The sequence below is a fragment of the Podarcis cretensis genome, assembly GCF_951804945.1.
Source record: "Podarcis cretensis genome assembly, chromosome: 14".
Taxonomy (NCBI): domain Eukaryota; kingdom Metazoa; phylum Chordata; class Lepidosauria; order Squamata; family Lacertidae; genus Podarcis; species Podarcis cretensis.
The window spans coordinates 18,580,536-18,607,287 of NC_137183.1; the positions used below are offsets into that span (position 1 = coordinate 18,580,536).

General features: G+C 43.8%; 1 protein-coding gene across 1 annotated transcript in view; it reads right to left on the reverse strand.

The window, feature by feature from the left end:
• Window positions 1–5,060: 5,060 nt before the first annotated feature.
• The window catches only part of FAH (fumarylacetoacetate hydrolase), a 28,158-nt gene continuing 6,466 nt past the window's right edge, over window positions 5,061–26,752 (reverse strand). Inside the window, exons 4-14 of the mRNA XM_079954345.1 lie at window positions 26,080–26,129; window positions 20,903–20,993; window positions 19,912–20,009; window positions 18,677–18,729; window positions 17,342–17,441; window positions 15,195–15,325; window positions 13,366–13,441; window positions 10,686–10,732; window positions 9,832–9,933; window positions 7,648–7,765; window positions 5,061–5,393 (exon numbers count right to left, since the gene is read on the reverse strand). Of these exons, the coding sequence (XP_079810471.1) occupies window positions 5,317–5,393; window positions 7,648–7,765; window positions 9,832–9,933; window positions 10,686–10,732; window positions 13,366–13,441; window positions 15,195–15,325; window positions 17,342–17,441; window positions 18,677–18,729; window positions 19,912–20,009; window positions 20,903–20,993; window positions 26,080–26,129 (943 nt within the window). The 3' untranslated portion in view covers window positions 5,061–5,316. The remainder of the gene's footprint in view (window positions 5,394–7,647; window positions 7,766–9,831; window positions 9,934–10,685; window positions 10,733–13,365; window positions 13,442–15,194; window positions 15,326–17,341; window positions 17,442–18,676; window positions 18,730–19,911; window positions 20,010–20,902; window positions 20,994–26,079; window positions 26,130–26,752) is intronic.

Below are 26,752 nucleotides of genomic sequence, written 5' to 3' on the forward strand. Positions count from 1 at the left end.
TGATGAGGGTTGCCAACTTTTTTCTGGCAGGGGGCTCCTTTGCCTTTAACAGCTGTCTGGCAGGTTTTTCTCTCACAGGGGACAAAACACAAAGTAGACCAGTAGGAAAGGAGGAAAGCAAATTTTGGACCTTCTAAATACCTCATCTGCTGATATTTCTGGTTATGCTCCTGCATAAGTTGCCTTGTTCAATGCACAGACAAGTCCCAAAGACAGCCCTCTCGTCGGTGCAAATTTCCCTTGAAGAAATATATATATATATATATATATATATCAATGGAAGTTTCACATCCAGAAAGGGCTGCAGCTTTGGGTGACAAGGTAGTGATTCTGAACTGCATGAGACAAAGTGCCTCTGCTAATTTTATTTTAATGTAAAATAAAATGAATTTTAAGTCTTAAATAATTCTTCCGTACTGGGGACAGTTGCACTCAGAGAAAGAACACCTAGCAGAAACCTTGTAGTGAATATATTATCTAATAAACGGCTTCCAACAACAAAAGTGCTTTGTCATCCATTTATCAAAATTCTTAAAAAAGAAGCCTCACCTCATATACACCTTTCTTTCTTCATTGCATATCAATGGATCTTCCCCTATACACACAGTGAACATGGTGGGATGTGGTGGGGAAAGGATTAGGCTAGGACTATGAAAACCTGGGTTCAAATCCCAGAGGTGCCCTGATAACAACGTCACCTGTTTCACAGTGTGGTCGTGGGGATAAAAACACAGCACTGTATGTTGCATTGAGCTAATGAGATGAAAGGTGGATGCGTGCTCAGTGTATTTCCCCTCGATTCTGTTACTGCTTTTTTTTGTCCCTATTACTTGATAAAAGGTGGGGGAATGTGATAAGTAAAGTGGCAAAGTTCAGGTAAGGACATAAATTGCTGCCTTCTTGCATCCCTAGATAAAATATATATATTTTTCATGATACTGTTATAAGAAAAACCTGCTCCTTTTCCCTTATGGGGTATCCAAGGGTATACGATTACGATATCTTTATTGTCATTGTCCCATACAGAACGATGAAACTGAAAAATCTACATAAGACATTCAAAAACCCCTAAAAACTCTGAAACCCCATTTTAAAATACAATATGCTCCTATAGAGACTCCTTATACTGCATTTAAAACCAGAATTGCATTTGGGTAGAAACTGTTTCTCAGGCGGCTAGTCCTAGTCTTTATAACCCTGTACCTTCATCCAGAAGGCAGAAGCTGAAAGAGATCATTTCTGGGGTGTGCACTATCCTGCGCTATCTCTGCAGCTTTTTCATGGCACCTGGCAGCATAGATTTGATCCAAGGGGGGGAAGAGCACCCAACTATTCTCTCTGCAGTCTTTACAACCCTGGACAGTGTTTCTCAACCTTGGATCCCCAGATGTTGTTGGACTACAACTCCCATCATCCCTGAGCTCTGGCCTTGCTAGCTAGGGGTGATGGGAGTTGTAGGCCAACAACATCTGGGGACCCAAGGTTGAGAAAGGCTGCCGTATAGAGCCCTTAAGTAGGTCCGCTATCAGTAGGAGAAAATAACAGAGAATATTGAGAAGCAAGGCAGCTAGTAAGCCTGATCTTTATTAACTGGTGCAACAGGGTGCTCACTACCACATGCAGGAAGCAGGAGGGATCCAGAACAATGGTGCACAAGCCATTATATAAACTTTTGAAATTGCCCACCCTGTAGCTCAAGACCACCCCCAAAAACATCATACATACATCACAGGAGGCGGTCTACAGCAGAAATCCTGTTTGCCAGGTGAAATATACTCAGAGTCTAGAGCGGATTTCATGCTCTTTATTCAGCTCATAGTGGTGAGGAGGAATGAAAGTTTCCCCAAAGTATCTGCTTTATATACATTATTTACACAATGGGCTGCACGTGATTGGGTAATTCCGGGATTCTCCTGTAGGCCAATCAGGTTGTGAATTCACTTCCATCTGGAGCTGGATTGGGTGGCTTCTGCAGACCAATCATACTGCTGCATTGTTCTAGGACCAATCAGACTGCTGCATTCTGAATCCTATTGTTCTAGGATCAATCAGACTGCTGCATTTTGGATCCTATTGTTCTAGGACCAATCAGACTGCTGCATTTCAACTCAGTACATAACACCGGGATATCTGTTAATAATCACTGATTGCTTTACCTGGACAGCCTGGCCATTCTTTTGTGATGGTAAATACTTTAATTCCTGAAACCAGTCACAGGCTCACCCTATTCAAACACAGGATTAAGACAGGATTTGTAAGCAAAAAGACAAGGGGGAAAGCTTTCCCATTTCCTTCCTCCTTGCAGAGAAATATTAGAGGCCAATTTGGGAGAGTCAAAATGGTTTCAGGACTCCTGTACTATTTCAGACACATGGTTTATATACTTATGTGTTTGCCTTGTACATTTATGAACATTTATTTTATATTTGGGATCTTAGAATTCTTATAACACTACACAAATGGAGCTCCTGAAGAACACTATCGTTCTTGTGAGCATAAAAAGCATGTGTCGAGGAGACGGGGAGAGACGTTTTTAAACTGAGGCATGATGTAAATATGCAAAACTTGTTTTCTTTCCAGGCTTCTCTTGGAAAAGGTAATTTTGCAGTGAATGGAGTGGAGCTCCTTCCAATTCTATCCCACTGCTCTAAAAACATTACATCTATCTTCCCTTCAACCAAAGACTCGCCACTGCCTGCATCTCTGTACATGGTCAAGGAGGAACTGCAATAATCCATCACCTAAGCATGGAAAGGCTCATTGAATGCCGCACACCAGATTTCCAATACCGAGAGCAAGGTCTGCTTTCTCGCTGGCATTCCAAAATGTAAAGATATTGCTAGTGTACTGTTAGCACAATTTCCGTGCCCTACAGGGGATGCTGTGTCGCATAAACTGGCCGGACGTATGTCCTTGCAAGTACTGAAGCTTTGAGCTATCTGGCCCTTGATGCTATCATTAGATGCAGCTTTAATGCTATTTGCTTAACAGATGTTTGTGCCTGCACCTCTCACATGCTGTGAAATTATCCCAGGCGGTGTTTTCAGAGAGCCTGTGCATCCTCTAAATGAACGCTCCAGTCAAGGGAGATTCATTCTGTTCCTTTGGCACCGTTTAGAAAAATCAATTTGGTGCCAGTAGAAATCTGCAAACTTGACAGCTGCAGGCCTGAAGCTGTATTTTGATCTGGGCGGCTCTTTTCCAAAATTCCCCTCTGTAAAGCATCATGTTCCTGTTTCAATGCATTGGCAATAAATAGAAGGTTTTATGATATCCAACAAACAGCTACAATTCCTCATTTTTGAAATGATACCAAAGAGTTTTCAGGGACTCCTCTTCTCTCTCTCTCTCTCTCTCTCTCTCTCTCTCTCTCTCTCAGAATAGGCAACATCCAGAACAATTCTGCAAAGTACTGAGAACCGGGGGGAGCCATTTCAAACAGGGAGAATCTTCTAGACAAAGTTAACTAGATAGTAAGCTAGTCTTCCAAATAAATGCAGTTAACCATGGCATTTACCATAGCCCCTATAGCAGATGACCTGGGATGTATGGACTTCCTGATCCGTGAATCATAAACATCAGGGGAAGAATTCAAGGTACTACATTGGCACTACACCAGTCAACAATTGACATCACCAAGTTGGATGACCTTAAAACAAATCTCTCCATCTCTTGGGGCAGCACTTCATCAAATCACCAGCGAAGAAAATAGCTTTCCGCAGAGACTGGGAGCCAGACAGCTGTCCATCTTGTAGCACTGGCACCTGCCATATGCATAAGCTGGCAGAGTTAAATCGATCAGCTCTCCCTTCTGAAGGGAACTTTTATCACTGCAGTTTTTAGGCTTTTTGCTGAGACAGAACTAATTTTGTGGGCAGTGTTCAGCTATGACTGATTTATCTCTTTCGTCGCATTTTCTTCCCATTTGTCTTCATCGTAAATACCTTGCTTGCCTTCGTAAGACACATTCGATAGTCAGAGCTCAGGAACACACCAAAATCCACCACCACTTGGAGGACCGTGTTGGTCCCAGCCCAAACAGGAAGCTTTTTATACTCCTTTCTGAGCAGGAGGGCTAATGAACAGCTTAGGCGGTTGGGCATGATGGAGCCAGTCCACAACCCGAGAAAACTCCACTAAATGCAGCATACAGTACCAGATTTCTGGTAGTCCACAAATTTCTTGCCATCTCTCCTCTGTTCAGAATAGAGGGGATGGTGAGTGTCCGATCCTGATATCCTGTGAAATGTGGGTATGCTTCAATGTAGGACAGGCTGAGCCAGCACCAACAGGTACTGAGCAGGAAAAGCAAACAATCTCTGTGTACTGTGGATTTTTGAGGGCACCACAGGAGGTCCTGGTGAACATCTTGGCGCCCAGGAGTGCCATGTTGGCAACCCCTGTACTCGGAAAACTAAAGCAGAAACCCAATTTATACATGAGTTTGAGGGAAATCACTCAATTCGTACAACAAAAGCCCCTGGGATTTGAACAGCTCCCTAAACTCAGGTGAACAGTAGTTTAAACCTGAAGAGTAAACATTCATCAGATGTATGAAATGCTATCCACCTCAGGTATACAGGGTAAAGTTAAAGGGATCCCTGACCAATAGGTCCAGTCACGGACGACTCTGGGGTTGCGGCGCTCATCTCGCTTTATTGGCCGAGGGAGCCGGCGTACAGCTTCCGGGTCACGTGGCCAGCATGACTAAGCTGCTTCTGGCGAACCAGAGCAGCACATGGAAACACCGTTTACCTTCCCGCCGAAGCGGTACCTATTTATCTACTTGCACTTTGACGTGCTTTCGAACTGCTAGGTTGGCAGGAACCTCTGGTATACATGGATATACAAGAGGGAAACATGTAAAAAAAAACCACATTAGCATTCTTATTTACAGAGGCAGTCAGTAAATGCTCAGAAGCACCACCTCTTCTAGCCAGTTTACAGATAAAAACGGTCACTGGAGCTATGTGGTAATTTGTGGTACAGAAAATGCCACTCTCTGTAACATAAATAGCCTCTCAAATAGATTCACATTGATATTAATGGAATGCAGCACAGAAGACAACTAGATTCACTATTTATTGTTTAAAAAATACTGTTAGTAAAAATGCCAACAATTAAGCGTTCTCCATAGTTTTTGAAACCTCCACAGCATTTTAGAAATATGGAGAGAGAGCCCCAACAGTGTTATCTTCAATTTCTCCATGCCCACAAACAGCAAAGTCAGAATTTTTTTTAAAAAAAATGGAAGAGAGAACATTTAGGGCCCTTCTTCCTCTTTCTCCCCTCTGGGATGTCCTCCAAAGAAAGCAATCAGACAGGTCTGGCTGGGAGCACTTTTCCGGAACATTCGCCAAAGCCAATGCGATAACCGTTTCCCTGACAGTAGCCTGTGGGATGAGAAAGCACATACACAGGAAACGATAACTGTTAAAAGCGGATTGAGGAAAATGTACTAAAATGATTGAGGACATATGACACACGAAAGCTCCCTCATTTGTTAAGATCAGTAGCCCAATGATGGAAAGAAGTCATTCAAAGGCAGGAGCAGGGCCTTTGTGATTGTGGCCCCACAACTGAGGAAGGAATTTCCCAAGGTCGTCTGCCAGAGTGCTTATTTTGTTTTTGTTCTTCTCAGGAAGCCTCTTCTGGCAACAATTCTATTTTATTGTTAACTGACTTAAGCAATGCATTACTCCTTATCTGGGCACCTACTGTGTTCCATATGTGCTTATGGCAATTTCCCTTACACCAGGGGCAGGCAACCTCAGGCCTGGTGGCTGCATGTGGCTCTCCCGCCTTCTCTGAGCGCAAACATGAATTAGCATTTTCTTGCCGCATTCAGAATTGCCAGAGTGTTTCCTCCTAACCGGACATGTGCACTTGCTAGTTGGCACCAGCTATCAAGGCCATTAATCAAACCATCATATGTGCAAAAGCCAGTCGGAGTGGACAATACTGAACTAGCCGGGCAAAGAGTCAGGCTGGCTGAAGGCAGTTCTCATGTTCCTACTGTCCTTGTTGTGTCTTTTTTTGGAAAGTTAAAGAACGCCTTTTAAAACCTATTAGGAACTCAGGAACCTGCCTCTCAGCAAGTCAGAACAATAGGTCCATCTAGCACTGTATTGTTTAACCTGTGGCCAGTGGCGGACCTACATTTTGGGGGCCCTGAACTGTCATGGGGGCTCCTTTGCAACAAGGCCAGGGTAAACACAGTTACCTTTTTCAATGAGGTTGTTTCATGATAGTCCACCCCATTTTATTTTATTTTAATTAACTACTGCATCTCAGATTTTAATTAAAATTGCTGTACTGGATTTGTATCGCATGCCAAAGTCACCAGTGTGAACAAATACTTCCTATGCCTTATAGTTTTCAAGTTATGGGATGTGTGTGTGTGAGGAATTAGGGGTCCTTAAGCTTAAGCCTCATTAGTTTCATACAGTGGCACCTCGGGTTAAGTACTTAATTCGTTCCGGAGGTCCTTACTTAACCTGAAACTGTTCTTAACCTGAAGCACCACTTTAGCTAATGGGGCCTCCTGCTGCTGCTGCGCCGCCGGAGCACGATTTCTGTTCTCGCCCTGAAGCAAAGTTCTTAACCTGAAGCAGTATTTCTGGGTTAGCAGAGTCTGTAACTTGAAGCGTATGTAACCTGAAGCGTATGTAACCCGAGGTACCACTGTACTAGATTTGTCCTTGCCTGTGGCCAACACTTTGGGGTGGCCTGCAGGGACTTGCAGCATGTCCATGGCAAATCCTGACACCTGGGATTTTTTAACCCATATTCAGTGGTTTCCTATGCGCCGGGGCTTCATAGCACTCCTGAAAACGTCCTGTTCGCCTCCTCCATCAATGCTTCCAGGTGTGCTAAAAATAGCACCAGTAGGAAGCAGACTGTGATGCTTTTGGCAGCCAAGGAGCAAAGGATCACTCTTGGTTGTGCCAGAGGCATCACGGATATCACAGCAAGCGATGGACTGAAGGAGATTGCAGGATGAATTCACATAAGCAGATCAGCAGCCATCAGCCTCAGATTAACTGGCGTCGCTTAGCTGCGTTCGCTATTTGGCTTTACATCTCAGATATGGAAGATTTAAAAAATAATAATTTTATTATTATTAAAGATTTCTTAGTTTACAAAGATACATGTGTTCTCTCTTTTTCAAGTAGCGTTTTCTACAGATCAGTTTCATTTGTTGTGAGACATTAGTGTTGCATACAGTGTTAGGTTAGGAAAAAAAGAGGGGGATGGGGGAATGGTGAGTGGGGTGGGGTCAGGTGGCAATGCCTCTATTCTTATTTTTAGGGTATGTGTGAGGTTTTGTGTCAGCATCACAGTGTGGGTTCTCTTACTACTGTATTCGCTTGTTGTATTTCCATGGTGGTGAGAGAGGTTGGGGACGGCCTAGGGTATGATTGGATGTCTTTGGTTGGCTGTAGTGAGATTTGTTTTTTTGTGTGAGTGGGGTATGTGTGGGCGTGAGGAAGAAGAAGAAGAAGAAGAAGAAGAAGAAGAAGAAGAAGAGGAGGAGGAGGAGGAGGAGGAGTTTGGATTTGATATCCCACTTTATCACTACCCTAAGGAGTCTCATGCTGACCCTGATATGTACTCTATCTCATCCTACCCCTCAAACACACTCACCTGTTATAATGACTTCATCTCCATCCTGCAGAAATTTACGAGACTGGCCATGACCAAGGTCAATGGCTTTTGTTCCTTTCCACGACAATTCCAACATGGAACCAAAGTTCTCGGGATCCTTCAAGCAGAAATTGAAAACAGGTACTTAGCATCATCTCTCTGTGTGGATATACTGCTGCTGTACATCTTGGACCCACTGGTGGAAGGAGGGCTGGGGAAGTAAATTCAGATCCATGGCTGCAGTCCTTTGGGGGCAACCTTCCAAGAGCCACATGTCAGGAGTGGACAGGCCCAGAGAGAAAAAGGGATGGAGCAACAAATGCAAGTTTTACTTAGGTGTAGTAAGGGTCAAAGACCAGGCTGAGGAGTACTGCTCTGGTGAGGAATGGTGGGCGCTTCCCCTTCTCCCTGCTCCTGACCAGGATCCTGAAACTACCCAGGTGCAGTGGAGCAGTATAGATTTGGAACAGTGGCTTGCAGAGGGGCATCGTTCCGAAGACAAAAGTTGGGACGAACTGGGGGTTGAACAGCAAAGTGAAGAAGAACTGGGAGAGAGAGAGCTAACAGACTCTCTCTCTCTCTTACTGGAAAGTGCCCAGCCTATCAGTCCAAGGTCATGTAGAGCAGATAAGGTGGCGATACAATAAGCACGGTAGTTGCGAGATCAGGTCGCAAGGCGCGGAAGTGACTAGGGGGAAAGTGGGTGGAAACCTTAATGGGGAGCACCTTCACTCCGAGAATGTCTGCTTTGTTCTTTTGCTGTGATCATTAAAGATTCTTTAAATGGTAAGCAATTCTTTTTGCTTTGTCCTGCTTATCTACGGCCAAAGGGGGGGAGGAAGTCGAGTCCCCGGAGCCTGACAGTAAGCTAGTTTCTACACACTTACAAACACACACCCACATACCTATCCTTCATCCAGGCAAGGAAGATCCATTACCAATATATTCCAACCAGGCAAAATACACCAGGATAATGCAAAGTAAGGCTGGCAAGGGATGTGGCCTGGCAAGAGGATCCTGGAGGGATGGTTTTTTTGGTTTTTGGTTTTTTTTAGAGCTAAAGCCTTTAAAATCTCTGAACAGTCTGTTAAAACAAAACATAGCAAAGCCTTCCACAAAGGTGCCTGATCAAGTACAAAAAAGGAGACAAACCTATTTCAGCATTCTTCTCTCACTGTGCAAGGAAAACAGCTTCCACCTTTTTCTCTCTCCTACTAGAGCAGGGTTTCTCAACCTGTGGGTGCCCGGATGTTGTTGGACTACAACTCCCATCATTCCTAGCCAGCATGACCAGTGGTCGGGGATGATGGGAGTTGTAGTCCAACAACATCTGGGGACCCACAGGTTGAGAACCGCTGCACTAGAGGCAGGTGGTGGTGGGCAGCAAGGGGGGGGGATCCAGTTTTGATTATGACACCTACAGCCTGGACTACACAAACACTGCGTCCAGGGGCACCGGGAAATATGAAAACTGCATTTCCCACGGCTCCCAGTTTTTCTGATGTGCTATGCATGGGCAACAATCTATGGATTTACTTCCAGTAATTCATACTGGATGGGCCAGCAGGGAGGAAGCTGTTTTTAATATGGAAGGGGGCACCTCCAAACCCCGGCGTGCCTATGTCATGCTGGGCATGGAAACATCAGAAGGTCTTATCTGGATCTGTTTTGGATCAGACATGGCTTGGGACTCAGTGGATCCACAGGTACTGGACTCCCTATATCTGGATTTAAAATCTAGATTTGGTGGAACTTCCCGTCATCTCTACTGCAAATACGATGCATTACAATCAGGGTATGGTTAATTAAATGCTTAAAGGTAAAGGGACCCCTGACCATTAGTTCAAGTCGTAGCTGAACCTGGGGTTGCGGCGCTCATCTCGTTTTATTGGCCGAGGGAGCCGGCGTACAGCTTCCGGGTCATGTGGCCAGCATGACTAAGCCACTTCTGGAGAACCAGAGCAGTGCACAGAAACTCCATTTACCTTCCCGCTGGAGCGGTACCTATTTATCTACTTGCACTTTGACATGCTTTCGAACTGCTGGGTTGGCAGGAGCCGGGACCAAGCAACGGGAGCTCACCCTGTTCGGGGGGATTCGAAACACCGACCTTCTGATTGGCAAGTCCTAGGCTCTGTGCTTGAACCCACAGCGACACCCACGTCCCTATAATTAAATGCTTACAGGCCCGCTAATGGTTCCAGAGGCAAGGAGGTCTCCAGGTCTGAGGTTGCAGCCATTGACAGTATGGTGAGCCAGTTGCTGTTTCATGGTCCAGTACATGTGCTGCAAGATAAAAGAGAGGAGAGGGTTTTAGAGTATTGGAGATACATGGGGTGTTGCCCTATACAAGGTTTCTCCATCTAGCCCATGACTGCCTCTTATTGCCAGCAGCTCTCTCCAGGGTCTCAGCCAGAGAGATCTTCCCCACCACTGGGTCCTTTTAAAATAGAGGTGTCTTGGATTGAACCGGAAAACCTTTTGCATGCAAACCACCTGCTCTGTTAGTGAGCTCCTCTTAGGGATGGGGGAGAAATTAGATTCAGTTTGCATTTAGAGATAAACCTATATAATTGGCACTCCCAAGAACAATGCACAAACTGAAACACGGCCATCCTTCAAAATTTGCACTTTCTGGATTTTGTAATGCAATTCCCCAGCCAAGTAATGTGTACAAAAATGCTTATAACTAGGGTAAAGTGTGCATATAAATGCATATATTTATTAAAATAGCAAGCATTAATATAATATAATATAATATAATATAATATAATATAATATAATATAATATGCACACATAACAGACATGCATACCTAACATTTGTGAAAACACGCACACAGAGAAAACAGAATTTTACTTCCATGAACTAACTGAGATTCTCAGAAGCCTCCCCTTTCTGCTGTTATGCCATTCATACCATACGTACGTATGCACTCAACAGGTGACAATGTGGCTCAATGGCTGGTGTGAGGTTTGTAGCAGTGCCCACTTCAAATCCTGTCTCAACCATGAACACGGGAGAGAAAACATTTCTTACCTTAAAGTTTGAGCGGCAAATATTAGCAGGCTTGCTCATTCCATCTCCTGAAAACAAATCAATAAGTTTGCAGTAAGGAGGATTGTGAGGACGCAGTGTTTTAAATACCATCACCTGTGTCCAAGTAACTGCAGTCAACATAAATATAGATTCAGCAAATATGTGAGAGCTGTTCTGTGTCTGATATTTGTAGGGATGGGCAATCCCTCGGTTTGGATGGCGGCTTTCTGGACAACACACTTTAGGTGCAACTTTATACTTTTCCAATCTCAGTACTACAGAGGAGGATGCGGGTGGCGCTGTGGTCTAAATCACTGAGCCTCTTGGGCTTGCCCATCGGAAGGTTGGTGGTTCAAATCCCTGCGACGGAGTGAGCTCCCATTGCTCTGTCCCAGCTCTTGCCAACCTAGCAGTTCAAAAGCACACCAGAGCGAGTAGATAAACAGGTACCACTGTAGCAGGAAGGTAAACGGCATTTCCGTGCGCTCTGATTTCCGTCACGGTGTTCTGTTGCACCAGAAGCAGTTTAGTCATCCTGGCCACATAACCTGGAAAGCTGTCTGTGGACAAACGCCAGCTCCCTTGGCCTGAAAGTGAGATGAGTGCCGCAACCCCATAGTCGCCTTTGACTGGACTCAACCATCCAGGGGTCCTTTACTTTACCTTATAGAGGAGGTTTCACTTGTTCATTTTGTCCATAATCTTTTCACCGTGGTGGAAGTATGACAGCAAGAATCCAACTTTACAGTAAGGCAATGTGCAACTCCAGCAGAATACAGACTGAGGTGTTTACAGTTCCTGTCATAAAACTGCTCAAGCAAGGGAGTTTGATTCCTTTTACACACAGAGAGAGTCTTGCACATTTCGACAAAACCATAAACCTTTTCCTCTGGGATTTGCCATAGAATTTACTCCCTATTTCTGTTCCAAGGTAGAAATTGTCCTTGCAGAGATATCTTAGGAGTGTGTACTGAGAAGGGAGATCTAAAGAAAACCCTCAGCCGGTGTGAGAGTTTAACGTAGCTTTAATTGGTAGCTCCTCTTAGCTTTTTATCGCTCTCTGGTTCAAATGTCTGATCTAATATTCTTGTTTGTTTTAACTCTGCTAACGTTTTGCATTATGCTTTATCTTCTGTTCATCAGCTACTTTGGATACTTCTTGCTGGGGAAAAAGGCAGGGTAAAAGTAATTAACCCAGCTGGGAGGGAAAAACTGGAGAGCGCAAATCGGAAAGCTGCGTATAACAGGCTTTTGCACAAAACGCTGAACATCACAGATGGCTTGGCTAAAGGGTGGGGAGCCTGTGGCTTTCCAGATATTCTTGGACTCCAACGCCCATCAGCTCCAGTAAGCATGCATGGCTAATGTTCAGGGATGATGGTGTGCTGGAGGGCTTAATGTCTGCTGTTGCTCCACCACCATAAACAGCCATTGCACAGGGGTATACAGATTGAAAAACTGATAGATGCAATTACCACGTGGAACTTTTCCATATCAACTGCATCTTAATTTCTGCAGGGGAGTTTTGTCTGTGCAGGAATTTTATGATGGTGAAATAGGAATTAAATAAAGAAACCTTTGTGCAAGGAGTGCACTTCTCGTATTAGAACTCTAATATGCTAGAGTTACCATTCGTTTCTTATTTCAAGGAAAACTTCCTCTTTTATTTGTGAGATGTAGCATAACAGTTAAAGGCAAGCATAGGCAAACTCGGCACTCCAGATGTTTTGGGCCAGTGGTCAGGGATGATGGGAGTTGTAGTCCCAAAACATCTGAAGGGCCGAGTTTGCCTATGTCTGGTTAAAGGCAACTTTAATCTAAAGTATCATCAAGATACTATCTTCTGCTATATCTTTTGAGAGGTTTTCTTCACTCTGCATTTGGGCACCTCTAGGACCTCCTGGTAGAGGGATGCGGGTGGCACTATGGGTTAAACCACAAAGCCTAGGGCTTGCCGATCAGAAGGTCGGCGGTTCGAATCCCTGCGATGGGGTGAGCTCCTGTTGCTTGGTCCCTGCTCCTGCCAACCTAGCAGTTCAAAAGCATGTCAAAGTGCAAGTAGATAAATAGGTACCACTCTGGCGGGAAGGTAAACGGCGTTTCCGTGCACTGCTCTGGTTCGCCAGAAGTGGCTTAGTCATGCCGGCCACATGACCCGGAAGCTGTACGCCGGCTCCCTCGGCCAATAAAGCGGGATGAGCGCCACAACCCCAGAGACGGCCACGACTGGACCTAATGGTCAGGGGTCCCTTTACCTTTACCTAGGGCCTCCTGATATCAAGGAACAGGTTTTCACCTATGTTTGAATATCATTGGATACCATTTTGAATCAAAATTGAAGACTGAACCGTTCCAAAACTACATTGATTTTAACCACATTTTGCATGATGGTTCCGAAAAACAAGAGGAATATTTTTGTCTATGTTTGAATACAGTTAGACACCATTTTGAATCAAAATAAAGAATGAACCTTACAAAATTGCAGTTTTTTTTGTTTTTTGTTTCTTAGAATTTACAAACAAGGCTGAATAGAAGGGCCTTAGTAGCTTAACAGAGTACTGTTGGCGTTTTGACTCTTTTAATACATCATTTACTTATGGCCTCCCATTTTTTTCCCCTTATTTTGGCGCTCCGCAAGCCTGAATGAAATGAAAATGTATCATAGGAGGGAGTACTGTACCTTTAATAGCAACGAAAAGGTTGATGTCAAAAGTATAAGGCTGATCATCGCAGAGGTAGGGCAGTGGCATGGGATCCTTGAAGAAGCAAAAGAAGCGTCATATACCCCTCTATAATAGCAGACTCAAGTGGTTAAGTGTCTATCAGTTCTGAAGTGAAAACAGAGGGCTGCATCCAAGGTACTGCTAGGTTACAGTCCCTTAGTGGTACGCTTGTTGCGCTGGCAGGATGATGTTGCACAAGGAAAAACACAAGCGCAAGCTGTTTCACAACTAAATCCACTGTTGCACAAGAACCAGCTGTTGTGCACCTAGATTCTGCTAGCACGAAAGTTGCACTGGATTCCTTCATTGTTCAATCTTTAAATTCTACCATCTACTACCCCAAAGGTGGTGGAGCCAGGATCTTACTCGGGTTGTCCCCAGGTCAGATCAAGGCCTCTCCCAGTGCTGGATTTAAGACCTTTAGAGGCCCTCAGCACTTAAAAAGATTTTGGTGCCCCCATATATAGGGACGCAGGTGGTGCTGTGGGTTAAACCACAGAGCCTAGGACTTGCCGATCAGAAGGTTGGCGGTTCGAATCCCCGCAACGGGGTGCGCTCCCGTTGCTCGGTCCCTGCTCCTGCCAACCTAGCAGTTCGAAAGCACATCAAAGTGCAAGTAGATAAATAGGTACCGCTCCGGTGGGAAGGTCAGCAGCGTTTCCGTGCGTTGCTCCGGTTTGTCAGAAGCGGCTTAGTCATGCTGGCCACATGACCCAGAAGCTGTACACCAGCTCCCTCGGCCAATAAAGCGAGATGAGTGCCGCAACCCCAGAGTCGGTCACGACTGGACCTAATGGTCGGGGGTCCCTTTACCTTTATATTTATATATAATTCAAAATACAAACAACAATAAATCATAAAATACTGCCTTCTTCACAGAACTTTAGCTTTAGCTTAATGGTTGCCATCAATTTGATTTTAATTAATTTTTATAATGAAATGTTTTTAGAATGTTGCACTATTTTATTGTTGTTAGCCGCCCTGAGCCCGGCTTCGGCTAGGGAGGGCGGGATATAAATAAAATTTATTATTATTATTATTAATTATTATTATTATTCTGCAATTATTTTATAAAGTTCAGCACAACTGAATCTTGTTTTTCCTTTCTTGCTGTTGTTGCACTGAACTTACAATGCACATACAGTGGTGCCTCACAAGACGAAAAGAATCCGTTCCGCGAGTCTCTTCGTCTAGCGGATTTTTCGTCTTGCGAAGCAAGCCCATTGACGGCTTATCGGCTTAGCGCTATTAGCGGTTTAGCGGCTTTTAGCGGCTTATCGGCTTAGTGGATAAGCGGCTTAGCGGCTTAGAAAAGGGGGGGGGGGAGGGAAAAAACCCCGCAGGAACTCGCAAGACATTTTCATCTTGCGAAGCAAGCCCATAGGAAATTCGTTTTGCGAAGCACCTCCAAAACGGAAAACTCTTTCGTCTAGCGAGTTTTCCGTCTTGCGAGGCATTCGTCTTGCGGGGCACCACTGTATTGTGGGATTCTTCTGAACCTGGTTCAACTGCACCATAGAAAATGGTGGCAAAATCTGGCAAAGGAAAATTTCTGTGGTGCCCCCCCCCCCATTTCCGTGATCATTTTGCTTAATGCTTCATCCAACCCTGGGTGCTTCGAAGTGCTAGGTCGGGACATAATTTGGATTGGGGTGGGGAATCATGCACATCTTTGTTATTTATGTATGCCCCACCCACCTGACAAGTAGCCTTGTTTCCACATAAGTCATGTAGAATAAATTTTCCCATAAGTCACATGGGATACATCTGATCACTTTTTGCTAACCTGGATAGGATTCGGCAGTGCAAACGGCATCAGAGCTTCCATAGTCACCACCCATGGAGAGATGGTGGTGCCAAAACTCTTGCCCAGAAATGGACCCAGGGGGACATATTCCCATTTCTGAATGTCACGTGCTAGGAGACAAGGAAAGAGATGATATATATAGATATAGATATAGATATAGATATAGATATAGATATAGATATAGATATAGATATAGATATAGATATAGATATAGATATAGATATAGATATAGATACAGATATATAGATATAGATATAGATACAGATATATAGATATAGATACAGATACAGATACAGTGGTAACTCGAGTTAAGTACTTAATTCGTTCCGGAGGTCTGTTCTTAACCTGAAACTGTTCTCAACCTGAAGCACCACTTTAGCTAATGGGGCCTCCTGCTGCTGCCGTGCCGCCGGAGCACGATTTCTGTTCTCATCCTGAAGCAAAGTTCTTAACCTGAAGCACTATTTCAGGGTTAGCAGAGTCTGTAACCTGAAGCGTATGTAACCTGAAGCGTATGTAACCTGAGGTACCACTGTATAGATATAGATATAGATATAGATATAGATATAGATATAGATATAGATATAGATATAGATACAGATACACAGTGGTACCTCAGGTTACAGATGCTTCAGGTTACATATGCTTCAGGTTACAGACTCCGCTAAGCCAGAAATAGTACCTTGGGTTAAGAACAGTTTCAGGTTAAGAACGGACCTCCAGAATGAATTAAGTTCTTAACCTGAGGTACCACTGTATATATAAGTTTTAGGCTCTGCTTCTCAGGGGAGGGGCTGTCGCTCAGTGGAAGAGAATCCGCTTTGCATGCAGGAGGACTCAGGGTCAATTCCTGGCATGTCCAGGTAGGACCGGGAACAATTTAGGGCAGTGAGGGTGGTTCCACTGCACAGGATGCCCAAATGAAGGGGCACAAAATTGAGAAGATCCATAACTGGGAATATCAATTTTTGGGGTGCCAAATTTTGGCCTCACACGGGTGCAATATTACGAAATATTACCCAAGTCAGGCATAGGCAAACTCCGGTCCTCCAGATGTTTGGGACTACAATTCCCATCATCCCTGACCACTGTTAGCTAGGGATGATGGGAATTGTAGTCCCAAACATCTGGAGGGCTGGAGTTTGCCTATGCCTGACTCAAGTCCTCCCTTGCTGGGAAAGACCTAGAGAGCTGCAACCAGCTGGTGCATACAATACTGTGTATACAATACTCTGAAATTTTTCACATATCACTTGGGAAGACAGGCAAACTAATGCCAGTATACTAGAAGCAGCAAAGATCACTAGTGTTGAAGCCATGACTCTTCAACATCAACTTCATTGGACTGGTCACATTGTTCAGATGTCTGATTATCGCCTTCCAAAACAACTACTCTATTAAAAATGGAAAGCGTAATGCTGGTGGTCAACAAAAGAGGTTCAAATACTCTCTCAAGGCAAATCTAAAACAATGTAGTATAGACACTGACAACTGGGAAACACTGGGCTGCGAGTGCTCCAATTAGAGAACAGCCTTTACCAAAGGTGTCATGGGCTTTGAAGATGCTTGAACTTAGGATGAAAAGGAGAAATGCACTAAGAGGAAGGCACACTTGGCAAACCTTCACCGTGATCAACTCCAGCCTGGAAACCTCTGTCCCCACTGTGGAAGGATGTGTGGATCCATAATTGGCCTCCATAGTCACTTATGGACTCACTGTTAAAACCGTGTTCATGGAAGACAATCTTACTCGGCTACAAGTGGTCGCCGAAGAAGAAGACGTTGACGACAATACTTCGCTAGACAGATCAATGGTCTGACATGATATATGACAGGTTCAAATGTTTAACTGGAGAAGAACACTAGCTCTGAGGCAGAACATCTGCTTTGCGTACAGGAGGTCATAGGTTCAAGGCTGCTGTCTGAAATCCTTAAGAGCCACTGGCAGTCAGTGGAGACGATACTGAGCTCAATTGACCAATGGTCTGATTCAGCATAAGGCCGCTTCCTATATCTTTGCTCTCCTGAAGGAATCTTCAAAAGTCTGCCTCATTTCACTACATTGTCTAATACAAAAGCATAGCAAGAGTATTCCTGCCGTGGGGAAGAGCAGCAGGGCTCATTACCGCTCCAGTCATTCATAAGGACCATCCCAAAGATGTGCTTGTGAGCTTCGCTGATGGGAACCGCCTCTCCAGGTTTGTTTCCAGGGCCTACAAAGAAAGCCTGGGAAAATACAGGAGGTGGTTTTGTTAGGGTATATGCTCCAAAAATGGAAATATGCCATTTTATACAAAAGAACCAACATGGTGAAGCACATGCACTCATCTCAGCTTATCCCATCCAATTCCTTGATTCTTACATGGCACTTTCTGTGCAAACAGGACAAATACAGCAGCCAGGATTTGGAGCACAATGCAAGCTTGTTTGTTTGATTGCTGAGCATCTGGTCTTATTTTGAACTGTGGTTTTAACTCTGCTTAAATGGTTGCGTTTTCATTGATGAGTTGCCTCAGGGCTCTTATGAGAGGAAATCAAATCATTATGCAGTTCCCATCATAATGCTCTTCTTTCCCTGAACTTTGACACCTGAGATGGTGTTTGTGTGACCTACCCTACTCTTGTGAGTGCAATTTGTTTTAAACTGTTTTAATAATGTATTTTAAATGGTCATTAACTCACCCCGGGACCTTATGGTGAAGGGTGCATAAGAAATTGAATTAATAGTAGTTGCAGTATAACAATGATGACAACAACATTGTAGTATTTATTTTCCTAGATCCTTCCTAACATTAACGTGCTCCTAGATATATGTCCTATTTTCCTGCTGCTTTAATTTCTAATTGTGGTTTTATTGTTATGTTCCCTGCGTCCCCTGCTCCTTTAATTGGGCCAATCCAATTGAAGCGTTGGTCCTACACTGAAACTGATGGATATAGCTAACTTGGACTTATTAATTTCAGTAGGTTTATTCTGAATATAATTAAGTTGTAAACAACTCAATGGTTTTTGATTTGATCATGCAGTGGCCTCAGAGGTTTATTGGTGGTGGTGTTGTTGTTTAAAGGTAGACAGAAATTCACTAGATTAAAAAAAAAAAACAAAAGCATTTTTAAGTGAAGAGAATTTGAAAATTGTTTCCTCACCAATTAATTTCATCTTTCTCCTTATAGACAAGTTTGTTGCTTTATAAGCACTAGTAGAGAGAAAATTGCAGGCAATTTTTAAAAATCCAAAATGGTGTCAACTAGTTAGGGCTGTTCTTTTTCTTCTTTTGTGAAAAGATGTAAATGGTTTGGGGGAGTTCTGACCGTTTCAATTTTGAGAATTTGCATTTCTGAAATTTTATATGTTTCTTTTAATGATGGGTTGTCTTGTTTGCCCCCCCCCTTTTTTGGTCAGGGTTCTTAAAACCAGGGGTAGAGAGATGAAGGGGACAACATAAGCAAATAAAATCCTACCATTTCCAGTTCAATATCCAAAAGTTTGCAAGCACCAAACACCGGGGGTTTTGCTGTGATTTAAACAGAACAAACACATACAAAAAGTAAGCATGCTGTTTCTTTTAATAGGGAAAGCGATGGTGTTTACAAGTTTGACAATGCCACCTTGCTATGCATGCATGGATCAACTGCTTTTTAAAAAGGGAAGACTTATTTAAACAAGTCAGGAAAAGGGATAAAGACTATTCTGCAGTACAGAATATGAGACAAAGCCTCTCACCACAAAGGAGCTAAGAAACAATAAAGGTAAAGGTAAAGGTACCCCTGCCCGTACGGGCCAGTCTTGACAGACTCTGGCGTTGGTGCGCCCATCTCACTCAAGAGGCCGGGGGCCAGCGCTGTCCGGAGACACTTCCGGGTCACGTGGCCAGCGTGACATCGCTGCTCTGGCGAGCCAGAGCCGCACACGGAAACGCCGTTTACCTTCCCGCTGGTAAGTGGTCCCTATTTATCTACTTGCACCCGGAGGTGCTTTCGAACTGCTAGGTTGGCAGGCGCTGGGACCGAGCAGCGGGAGCGCACCCCGCCGCAGGGATTCGAACCGCCGACCTTTCGATCAGCAAGTCCTAGGCGCTGAGGCTTTAACCCACAGCGCCACCTGCGTCCCTCAAGAAACAATAAATAAACACCCAAATCAGTCCAGAGATGTAGAAACAAGATGAATGTACTTACAGAAGAAAAAGAAGGGGAGTAATAATAGCCAAATCTATTTACGTTAACCTCACCATGTAAATAATACAATATATGTGTACTACTCACTTGTTCAGGGGAGACAGACATAGGAAAGGAAGAGTTGTTATATCAACTGAAATACAGTCATACCTTGGAAGTCGAGCAGAATCCGTTATGGAAGTCCGTTTGACTTACAAAATGTTCAGAAAACAAAGCGCAGCTTCTGATTGGCGGCAGGAAGCTCCTGCAGCCAATCAGAAGCCGTGGAAGCTCCGTCTGACGTTCGGCTTCCAAAAATAGTTCGCAAACCGGAAAACTCACTTCTGGGTTTGCGGCGTTTGGGAGCCAAAACATTCAAGAACTAAGGTGTTCGAAAACCAAGGTACGACTGTATACTAAAATCGTACCAAACAGAAAGGAATCTCTCTCTTTTAATTTGACACCTCGAGACTCTTCGCTTATATATTAATTCCGTTTATAAATGTGAAACCAGATGGTGAGTGGAAGGCCAAAAGGCTTACCATCATCAGGTCGCATTTGTCCCAGTGGCCTCCTGATGGGTGTCCCAGATACAACGACAGAAGAGGCACGTCCGTGGTACCCAACTGGCAAGTGCAACCTTGAAAAGAGAAATCATCACGGGGGGTTGTGATCATCAACTAAAAGGAGAATGTGCTCAATGCATAAGAACATAAGAAGAGCTGGATCAGGCCAGTGGCCCATCTAGTCCAGCATCTGTTCTCACAGTGGCCAACGAGATGCCTATGGAAAGTCCACAAGGGTTCAAATTGCTTCATTGAGTATCCTCTCACTCATCACATCCAAATAATGCTTTATCCTTGAATGGACACCCAAATGATGCTTCTCCCCACTCAACCCCTCCCAAACGTCGTTGGAAAAGCAACTGTTATAAGAAAAACTGCTCCCTTTCCCTTTTGGGGTATTCTGGAGCCTGTAGAGAGAGTCCTTAAGTGGGTTCCCTATTGGTAGGAGAAAATAACAGAGGACAACCAGAGTAAATTGAGAAGCAAAGCGGCTAGTAAGCCTGATCTTTATTCTAGGAACTGTTGCAACAGGGTCCCCACTCCCCACACACAGGAGGGAGGAGAACCCCGAACAATGGTGTGCAAGCCCCTATATATACTTTTGAAATTGCCCACCCTGTAGCCCAAGACCACCACCCCAAACATCATGCATACATCACAGAAGGAGGCGGTCTTCAGCAGAAATTTGAGAGTGCGCTCAGCTTAACAGATACTTGCCAGACTGTATGTGAAATGGGAGGTGTAAGACCCTACAGTCAAAAGACAATCAGAATGCTTTTCCCATTTCCTTCTTCCTTGCATAGAAATATTTGAGGTCTATTTGGGAGAGTCAAAACGGCTTCAGGATTGTTCTCCTGTACTGTTTCAGACCAATGGCTTATACACTTACGTATGTGTTTGCCTAATACATTTATGAACTTTTATTTTATATTTGAGACCTTGGAATTCTTAGAACACAACTACTGACCAGTTGGGCATCAGAGCATTCTCCTTTCCACGGAACATCACCCCGACATTTGTAGCATGTTGCCGGGAGGAATAGAAATCAGTATAGTCTCCTGTAGGGATGAGAATTTGGCAAGGAGTGGTGTTAGAGAAATGAACTGAAAGAAGCTGCAGAACTTGGCAACGACTTTGGATACCAGCTGCAATGTTTTATTGCCTTCATGGGGAGGGATGACAGACCTGTGGTGCCACCAACCATGAATGGCATTTAATGGGGGGGGGGGGGCTTTCCTTATTTGTAGTCTCCTTCAAAGTCTTTTTTTACTACGAATATGTTTTTGGCTTTTTACTCTGTGTAAGTTTTATGTTGGTTTTAATCACTGCTTTTTTATATAGAAAAAAAGAGGTGCCAGAACTCACCATGAACGCCTCCCTTGTTCTCTTATACAGTGGTATCTCGGGTTAAGAACTTAATTCATTCTGGAGGTCTGTTCTTAACCTGAAACTGTTCTTAACCTGAAGCACCACTTTAGCTACTGGGGCCTCCTGTTGCTGCCGCCGCTGCCGCACGATTTCTGTTCTCATCCTGAAGCAAAGTTCTTAACCAGAGGTACTATTTCTGGGTTAGCAGAGTCTGTAATCTGAAGCGTATGTAACCTGAAGCGTATGTAACCCGAGGTGCCACTGTAATGGCAATGGAGCTCACCTGAGAGGTGCTGGAAAAAGGCCTTGGTTTTAATGCCTGTGCCTTTTGGTAAGTCACTTTGAGTTACTATATATATTGTTGTTGTTTAGTCGTTTAGCGGTGTCTGACTCTTTGTGACACGACTAAGTGATGTATGGAAGTGAGAGCTGGACCATAAAGAAGGCTGATCGCTGAAGAATTGATGCTTTTGAATTATGGTGCTGGAGGAGACTCTTGAGAGTCCCATGGACTGCAAGAAGATCAAACCTATCCATTCTTCAGGAAATCAGCCCTGAGTCCTCACTGGAAGGACAGATCATGAAGCTGAGGCTCCAATACTTTGGCCACCTCAGGAGAAGAGAAGACTCCCTGGAAAATACCCTGATGTTGGGAGAAGGGGATGGCAGAGGACGAGATGGTTGGACAGAGTTCTCGAAGCTACCAGCATGAGTTTGACCAAACTGCGGGAGGCAGTGGAAGACAGGAGTGCCTGGTGTGCTCTGGTCCATGGGGTGATGAAGAGTCAGACACAACTAAACAACTAAATACACACACACACAATTAACTCAAAGCAACTTAATAATTAAGTGCAATAGATAATAAATGATATTTTGTTTTAATATATGTCAAAAGAGGGATCATTTTTTTACCATTTTAATGGGGCATTTTGTGAACTTCCAAGGAAATCTGTGGTCATTTTAAGCTTGCCTGTGTTGCGGTTTTATCGGGGTGTGAGGTAATCTCTGCTAAGGTTGCCATATCTTATCTTCACAACATTTTGTTTTACGAGGGTCTTATCTCATCTGATCTGATCTACTCTCCCATGACACATTTGGTCTACTCCTGCCTTCTGGGGCAGAAAGGGAAAAGGCTGCATGTAAACATTTAAAGCACATATTTGAGGCACACAACACCCAGCAAACAATCCTGGGAACTGTAGTTTGCCAAGGGTGCTGGGAATGTTAGCTCTGTGAGGAGAAAAGTTCCTGGCATTCTTGGGGTGGGAATCATGCGGTTCAACTGTGAATGCAGCTTTTACCTTCTCCTCAACAATAGCTTTTCATATATTTCATTTCCCTTCAGTCTTCTCTGCTCCAGGTTTAACAAAGCAATTCCTTCATCCTTCCCTCACTGGACTTGTTCTCTATACCATCTCCGTTGCCTGACTCTGAACCCATTCCAATTTTACATCTTTCTTCCTTATTATTCTTTATTATCACTACATTTATATCCCAACTTTCCTTTAAGGAGCTCTCCATGTGTCTCCCCTCTTCCCGGCCTGACCTACCTCACAACAGCCTTGTGAGGTAGGTCAAGTCGAGAGACTGGCTCAAGGTCACCCAGTGAACTTCATGGCTGAGTAAGGGATTGGAACCCAAGTCTCTGAGGTCCTAGTTCAACTCTCTAACCACTACACCATACTGCCTTTAAAAAAAACCCACAACTGGACACAGTACTAGAGAGTAGATGAGCTCTGACTAGTGCAGAATGAAATTGAGCTGTTGCTTCTTGTGACTTGGAAACTAGTGTTTGACTTTCATCTGCTTGCCCTCCAAAACACAGAAAGCAAAATCCTGCTTCCTTTGTTTTTTTCTGTTAAAAAAACAAAAACACAAGTACAGCACAGTGAATGATTTCATATACAATTCACTTACTGCCCTCTGGTGTCCGTCATAGGAAACAGCATGGCTAAACTTTCCATTCGTTTTACTCTGACTTTCCTCCTTTCGTGTCCACGTTTGTGGGCATGTCAGTTGTGCAGGAAGCAGAGGGACAACATAGCTTGTTTGTGACGGAAAAGTTGGTTCCACAAGTATTTCTTTTTTACTTTTATTTCCTGCCAGCAAATGGTTAAAGAACGGCAGCCTCTATTGGCCGAGGTTCCAGGAGGGAGAATTTAAAAGGAGAGGCTTTGGAGCAGCCTTTCTCAACCTGGGGGTCCCCAGATGTTGTTGAACTACAACTCACATCACCTCTAGCTAGCAAGGCCAGAGCTCAGGGATGATGGGAGTTGTAGTCCAACAACATCTGGGGACCCACAGGTTGAGAACCACTATGTTTGGAGGGAGAGAGTTAGTTAGGTTGGTTTTGAGTTGTGGTTGTGGAGGGGGTTGGAATTGGGGTTGGAGAGGTTGGGAGTTAGGTTAGGAGACAGGATGAAATATACAGAGTGCTGAGGAGGGAGAGTTGGTTCAGGAGAAAACATCCACTCCGAGTGAATGGAGAAGGACTGAGTATAGTGTCCTGCAGGAGTAATAGGACCAAATCTTGCTGGGTGAATGAGGGAGAGACAGGAGAAGTAGGAGCTGAAAAGGGATCAGTCTACTTAGGTCTCTCACTGTTCTGGAGGGGAGAGACTCTTCTGTGGAAGGAAGAGACTCCCAAAACCCAGTTAAGAAAGGGGGGTTGTGATCCCTTAAGACTATTTTTTAAAAAATATATATATATTGTCTTTATTGATTTAAAATACAATCATACATTACAGGTGAGTACATCAGAGTTAAGCACAAAAATGAAAAAGAAAGAAAAAAGGACAAAAAAAGAATCAGAGTTTAGCACAAAAATGAAAAAGAAAGAAAAAAGGACAAAAAAAAGAATTAACAATAACAAGAAAATATCAGTTAAAAAAGGCAATTATTTATATAACATCATATCTTATCCAATAAAGTCTTCTGTGAAAAACTTCCAATCGTTCTCATTGTACTTTTTATATTATTATTATATTATATTATTATATTAAGACTATTACTGAAAGTTACCTCAGAGCCGAAACCTCTGTGAAATGAATTCAGCAAACTAGCTTATTAATTCTGAAGTAGCCTAAGTTTCTCCACTTGTATTATAATACCTTGTTTTAAAATAAATCTTTATTGTTATTTTAAAAACATCCGCTTGGGACTCCAGCTTATTGGTTATCCCCCACACCAAGGTCCCGCACAGGATACTCTGGGATAGTTAGCATTTGTTTTAGGGTTGTTCAGGGAGGTGGGGAAAATATATGTAAAAGAGAGCGGGCAAGTCAGTGTGAGTGGTAACTGAGGCGTCAGTCCCGTAGCACTAATCCTGCCTATTCTCTTTTTATAAAAGGACTAGTCAAATTCACAGAGGATAAGGCTATTCACGGTTACTGTTTTACCTTCACTGTTGGGGGCAGAAATGCTTCTGATGACTTTATATGCATCTTCGTAAACATTACTTAATAATAATAATAATAATAATAATAATTTATTATTTATACCCCGCCCATCTGGCTGGGCCTCCCCAGCCACTCTGGGCGGCTTCCATAGAAACCCAAAATACAGTAAAATATCACACGTTAAAAACTTCCCTGAACAGGGCTGCCTTAAGATGTCTTCTGAATGTCAGGTAGTTGTTTATCGCTTTGACATCTGCTGGAAGGGCGTTCCACAGGGCGGGCGCCACTACCGAGAAGGCCCTCTGCCTGGTTCCCTGTAGCTTTGCTTCTCGCAATGAGGGAACCACCAGAAGGCCCTCAGCGCTGGACCTCAGCGTCCGGGCAGAATGATGGGGGTGGAGACGCTCCTTCAGGCATACTGGACCGAGGCCGTTTAGGGCTTTAAAGGTCAGCACCAGCACTTTGAATTGTGCTCGGAAACGTACTGGGAGCCAATGTAGGTCTTTCAAGACCAGTGTTATATGGTCTCGGCGGCCGCCCCCAGTCACCAGTCTGGCTGCCGCATTCTGGATTAGTTGTAGTTTCTGAGTCACCTTCAAAGGTAGCCCCATGTAGAGTGCATTGCAGTAGTCCAAGCGGGAGATAACCAGAGCATGCACCACTCTGGCGAGACAGTCCGCAGGCAGATAGGGTCTCAGCCTACGTACCAGATGGAGCTGGTGAACAGCTGCCCTGGACACAGATTTGACCTGTGCCTCCATGGACAGCTGTGAGTCCAAAATGACTCCCAGGCTGCGCACCTGGTCCTTCAGGGGCACAGTTACCCCATTCAGGACCAGGGAATCCTCCACACTTGCCCGCCTCCTGTCCCCCAAAAACAGTACTTCTGTCTTGTCAGGATTCAACCTCAATCTGTTAGCCGCCATCCATCCTCCAACCGCCTCCAGACACTCACACAGGACCTTCACCGCCTTCACTTAGAGCGGGGTTATTGGGTTGTTCTTGTTCTTTTATTTCGATAATGTATTTTGGGATTTTATTTTGTGACCCGCCCTGAGACCTGCGGATATAGGGCGGTACACAAATTTAATAAAAATAAATGAATGAATAAATCACTTGAGCTGGAGAATGGCACTGCAAAATTGGGAGAAGTGTGCATTTTGAAGGGCAGCTGTGTGTTGGTTTGGAAAGCAAGGGTTAGGAGGTGGGTTCGCCTTTAACTGTCAGTGGAATCAAATTTCTCCCCCGTTTCTCGTATAGACTACAGCTAAATCAAGAGACGGGATCTGACATTCCCAGTAATTTGAGAATAGAACTCTGCTTCTGGAGGAAATGAACAAAGGTTAAGTGGATCTTGTTGACAGTAAAAGGAACTCACCAATTTCAGCAGGAAGGTGCATTATTGCCGAAGCCTGTGGTACAAATGCTCTAGAAGGCAAATGAGGAAACAAACAGAAATAATATTTAGTTCTCAAGCACTAAGGAAACTTGGTTCTGTTCACTCAAGGTGAATTTTTTTTCTTTTTTTAATAAATTTCTTTTTGCATTTTCTATTTTACATAAACATATGAGTTAAATACATAAACATATAATCCCTTTTGACTCCCCCCCTATTGTGGATCTTAATATAATGATTTCCCCCTCTGCGTCTCTTTTGTATCTCTATACTTACAAATCCTTTGTCAGTCCATTGCTCAAATTTTTTACTACAAGTTTTCTGTCAATCCTGCCAACGCAAGGTGAATTTTCTGACATTCCTCTCTCTCTCTCTCTCTCTCTCTCTCTCTCTCTTCTTACAATATTACAACTGGTCAATGTCAGAATTTGCCAATCTTCGAATGTTTACTGTAGCACACTTAAAAGAGCATCTCCTCCAGTACCAACTATCTTAGGCCTGTGTACATTACAATCTGATAAGTGTTTTGTATGCAGGCACACGTTGCTATACAGTAAATTGTTGGTAGAGCAAACATGTTTTTGGCATCTTCCAATATAATAATAAAAAAATAAATTAATTCTTACTCACCTACCAAATCCTGTAAGTGACTAAG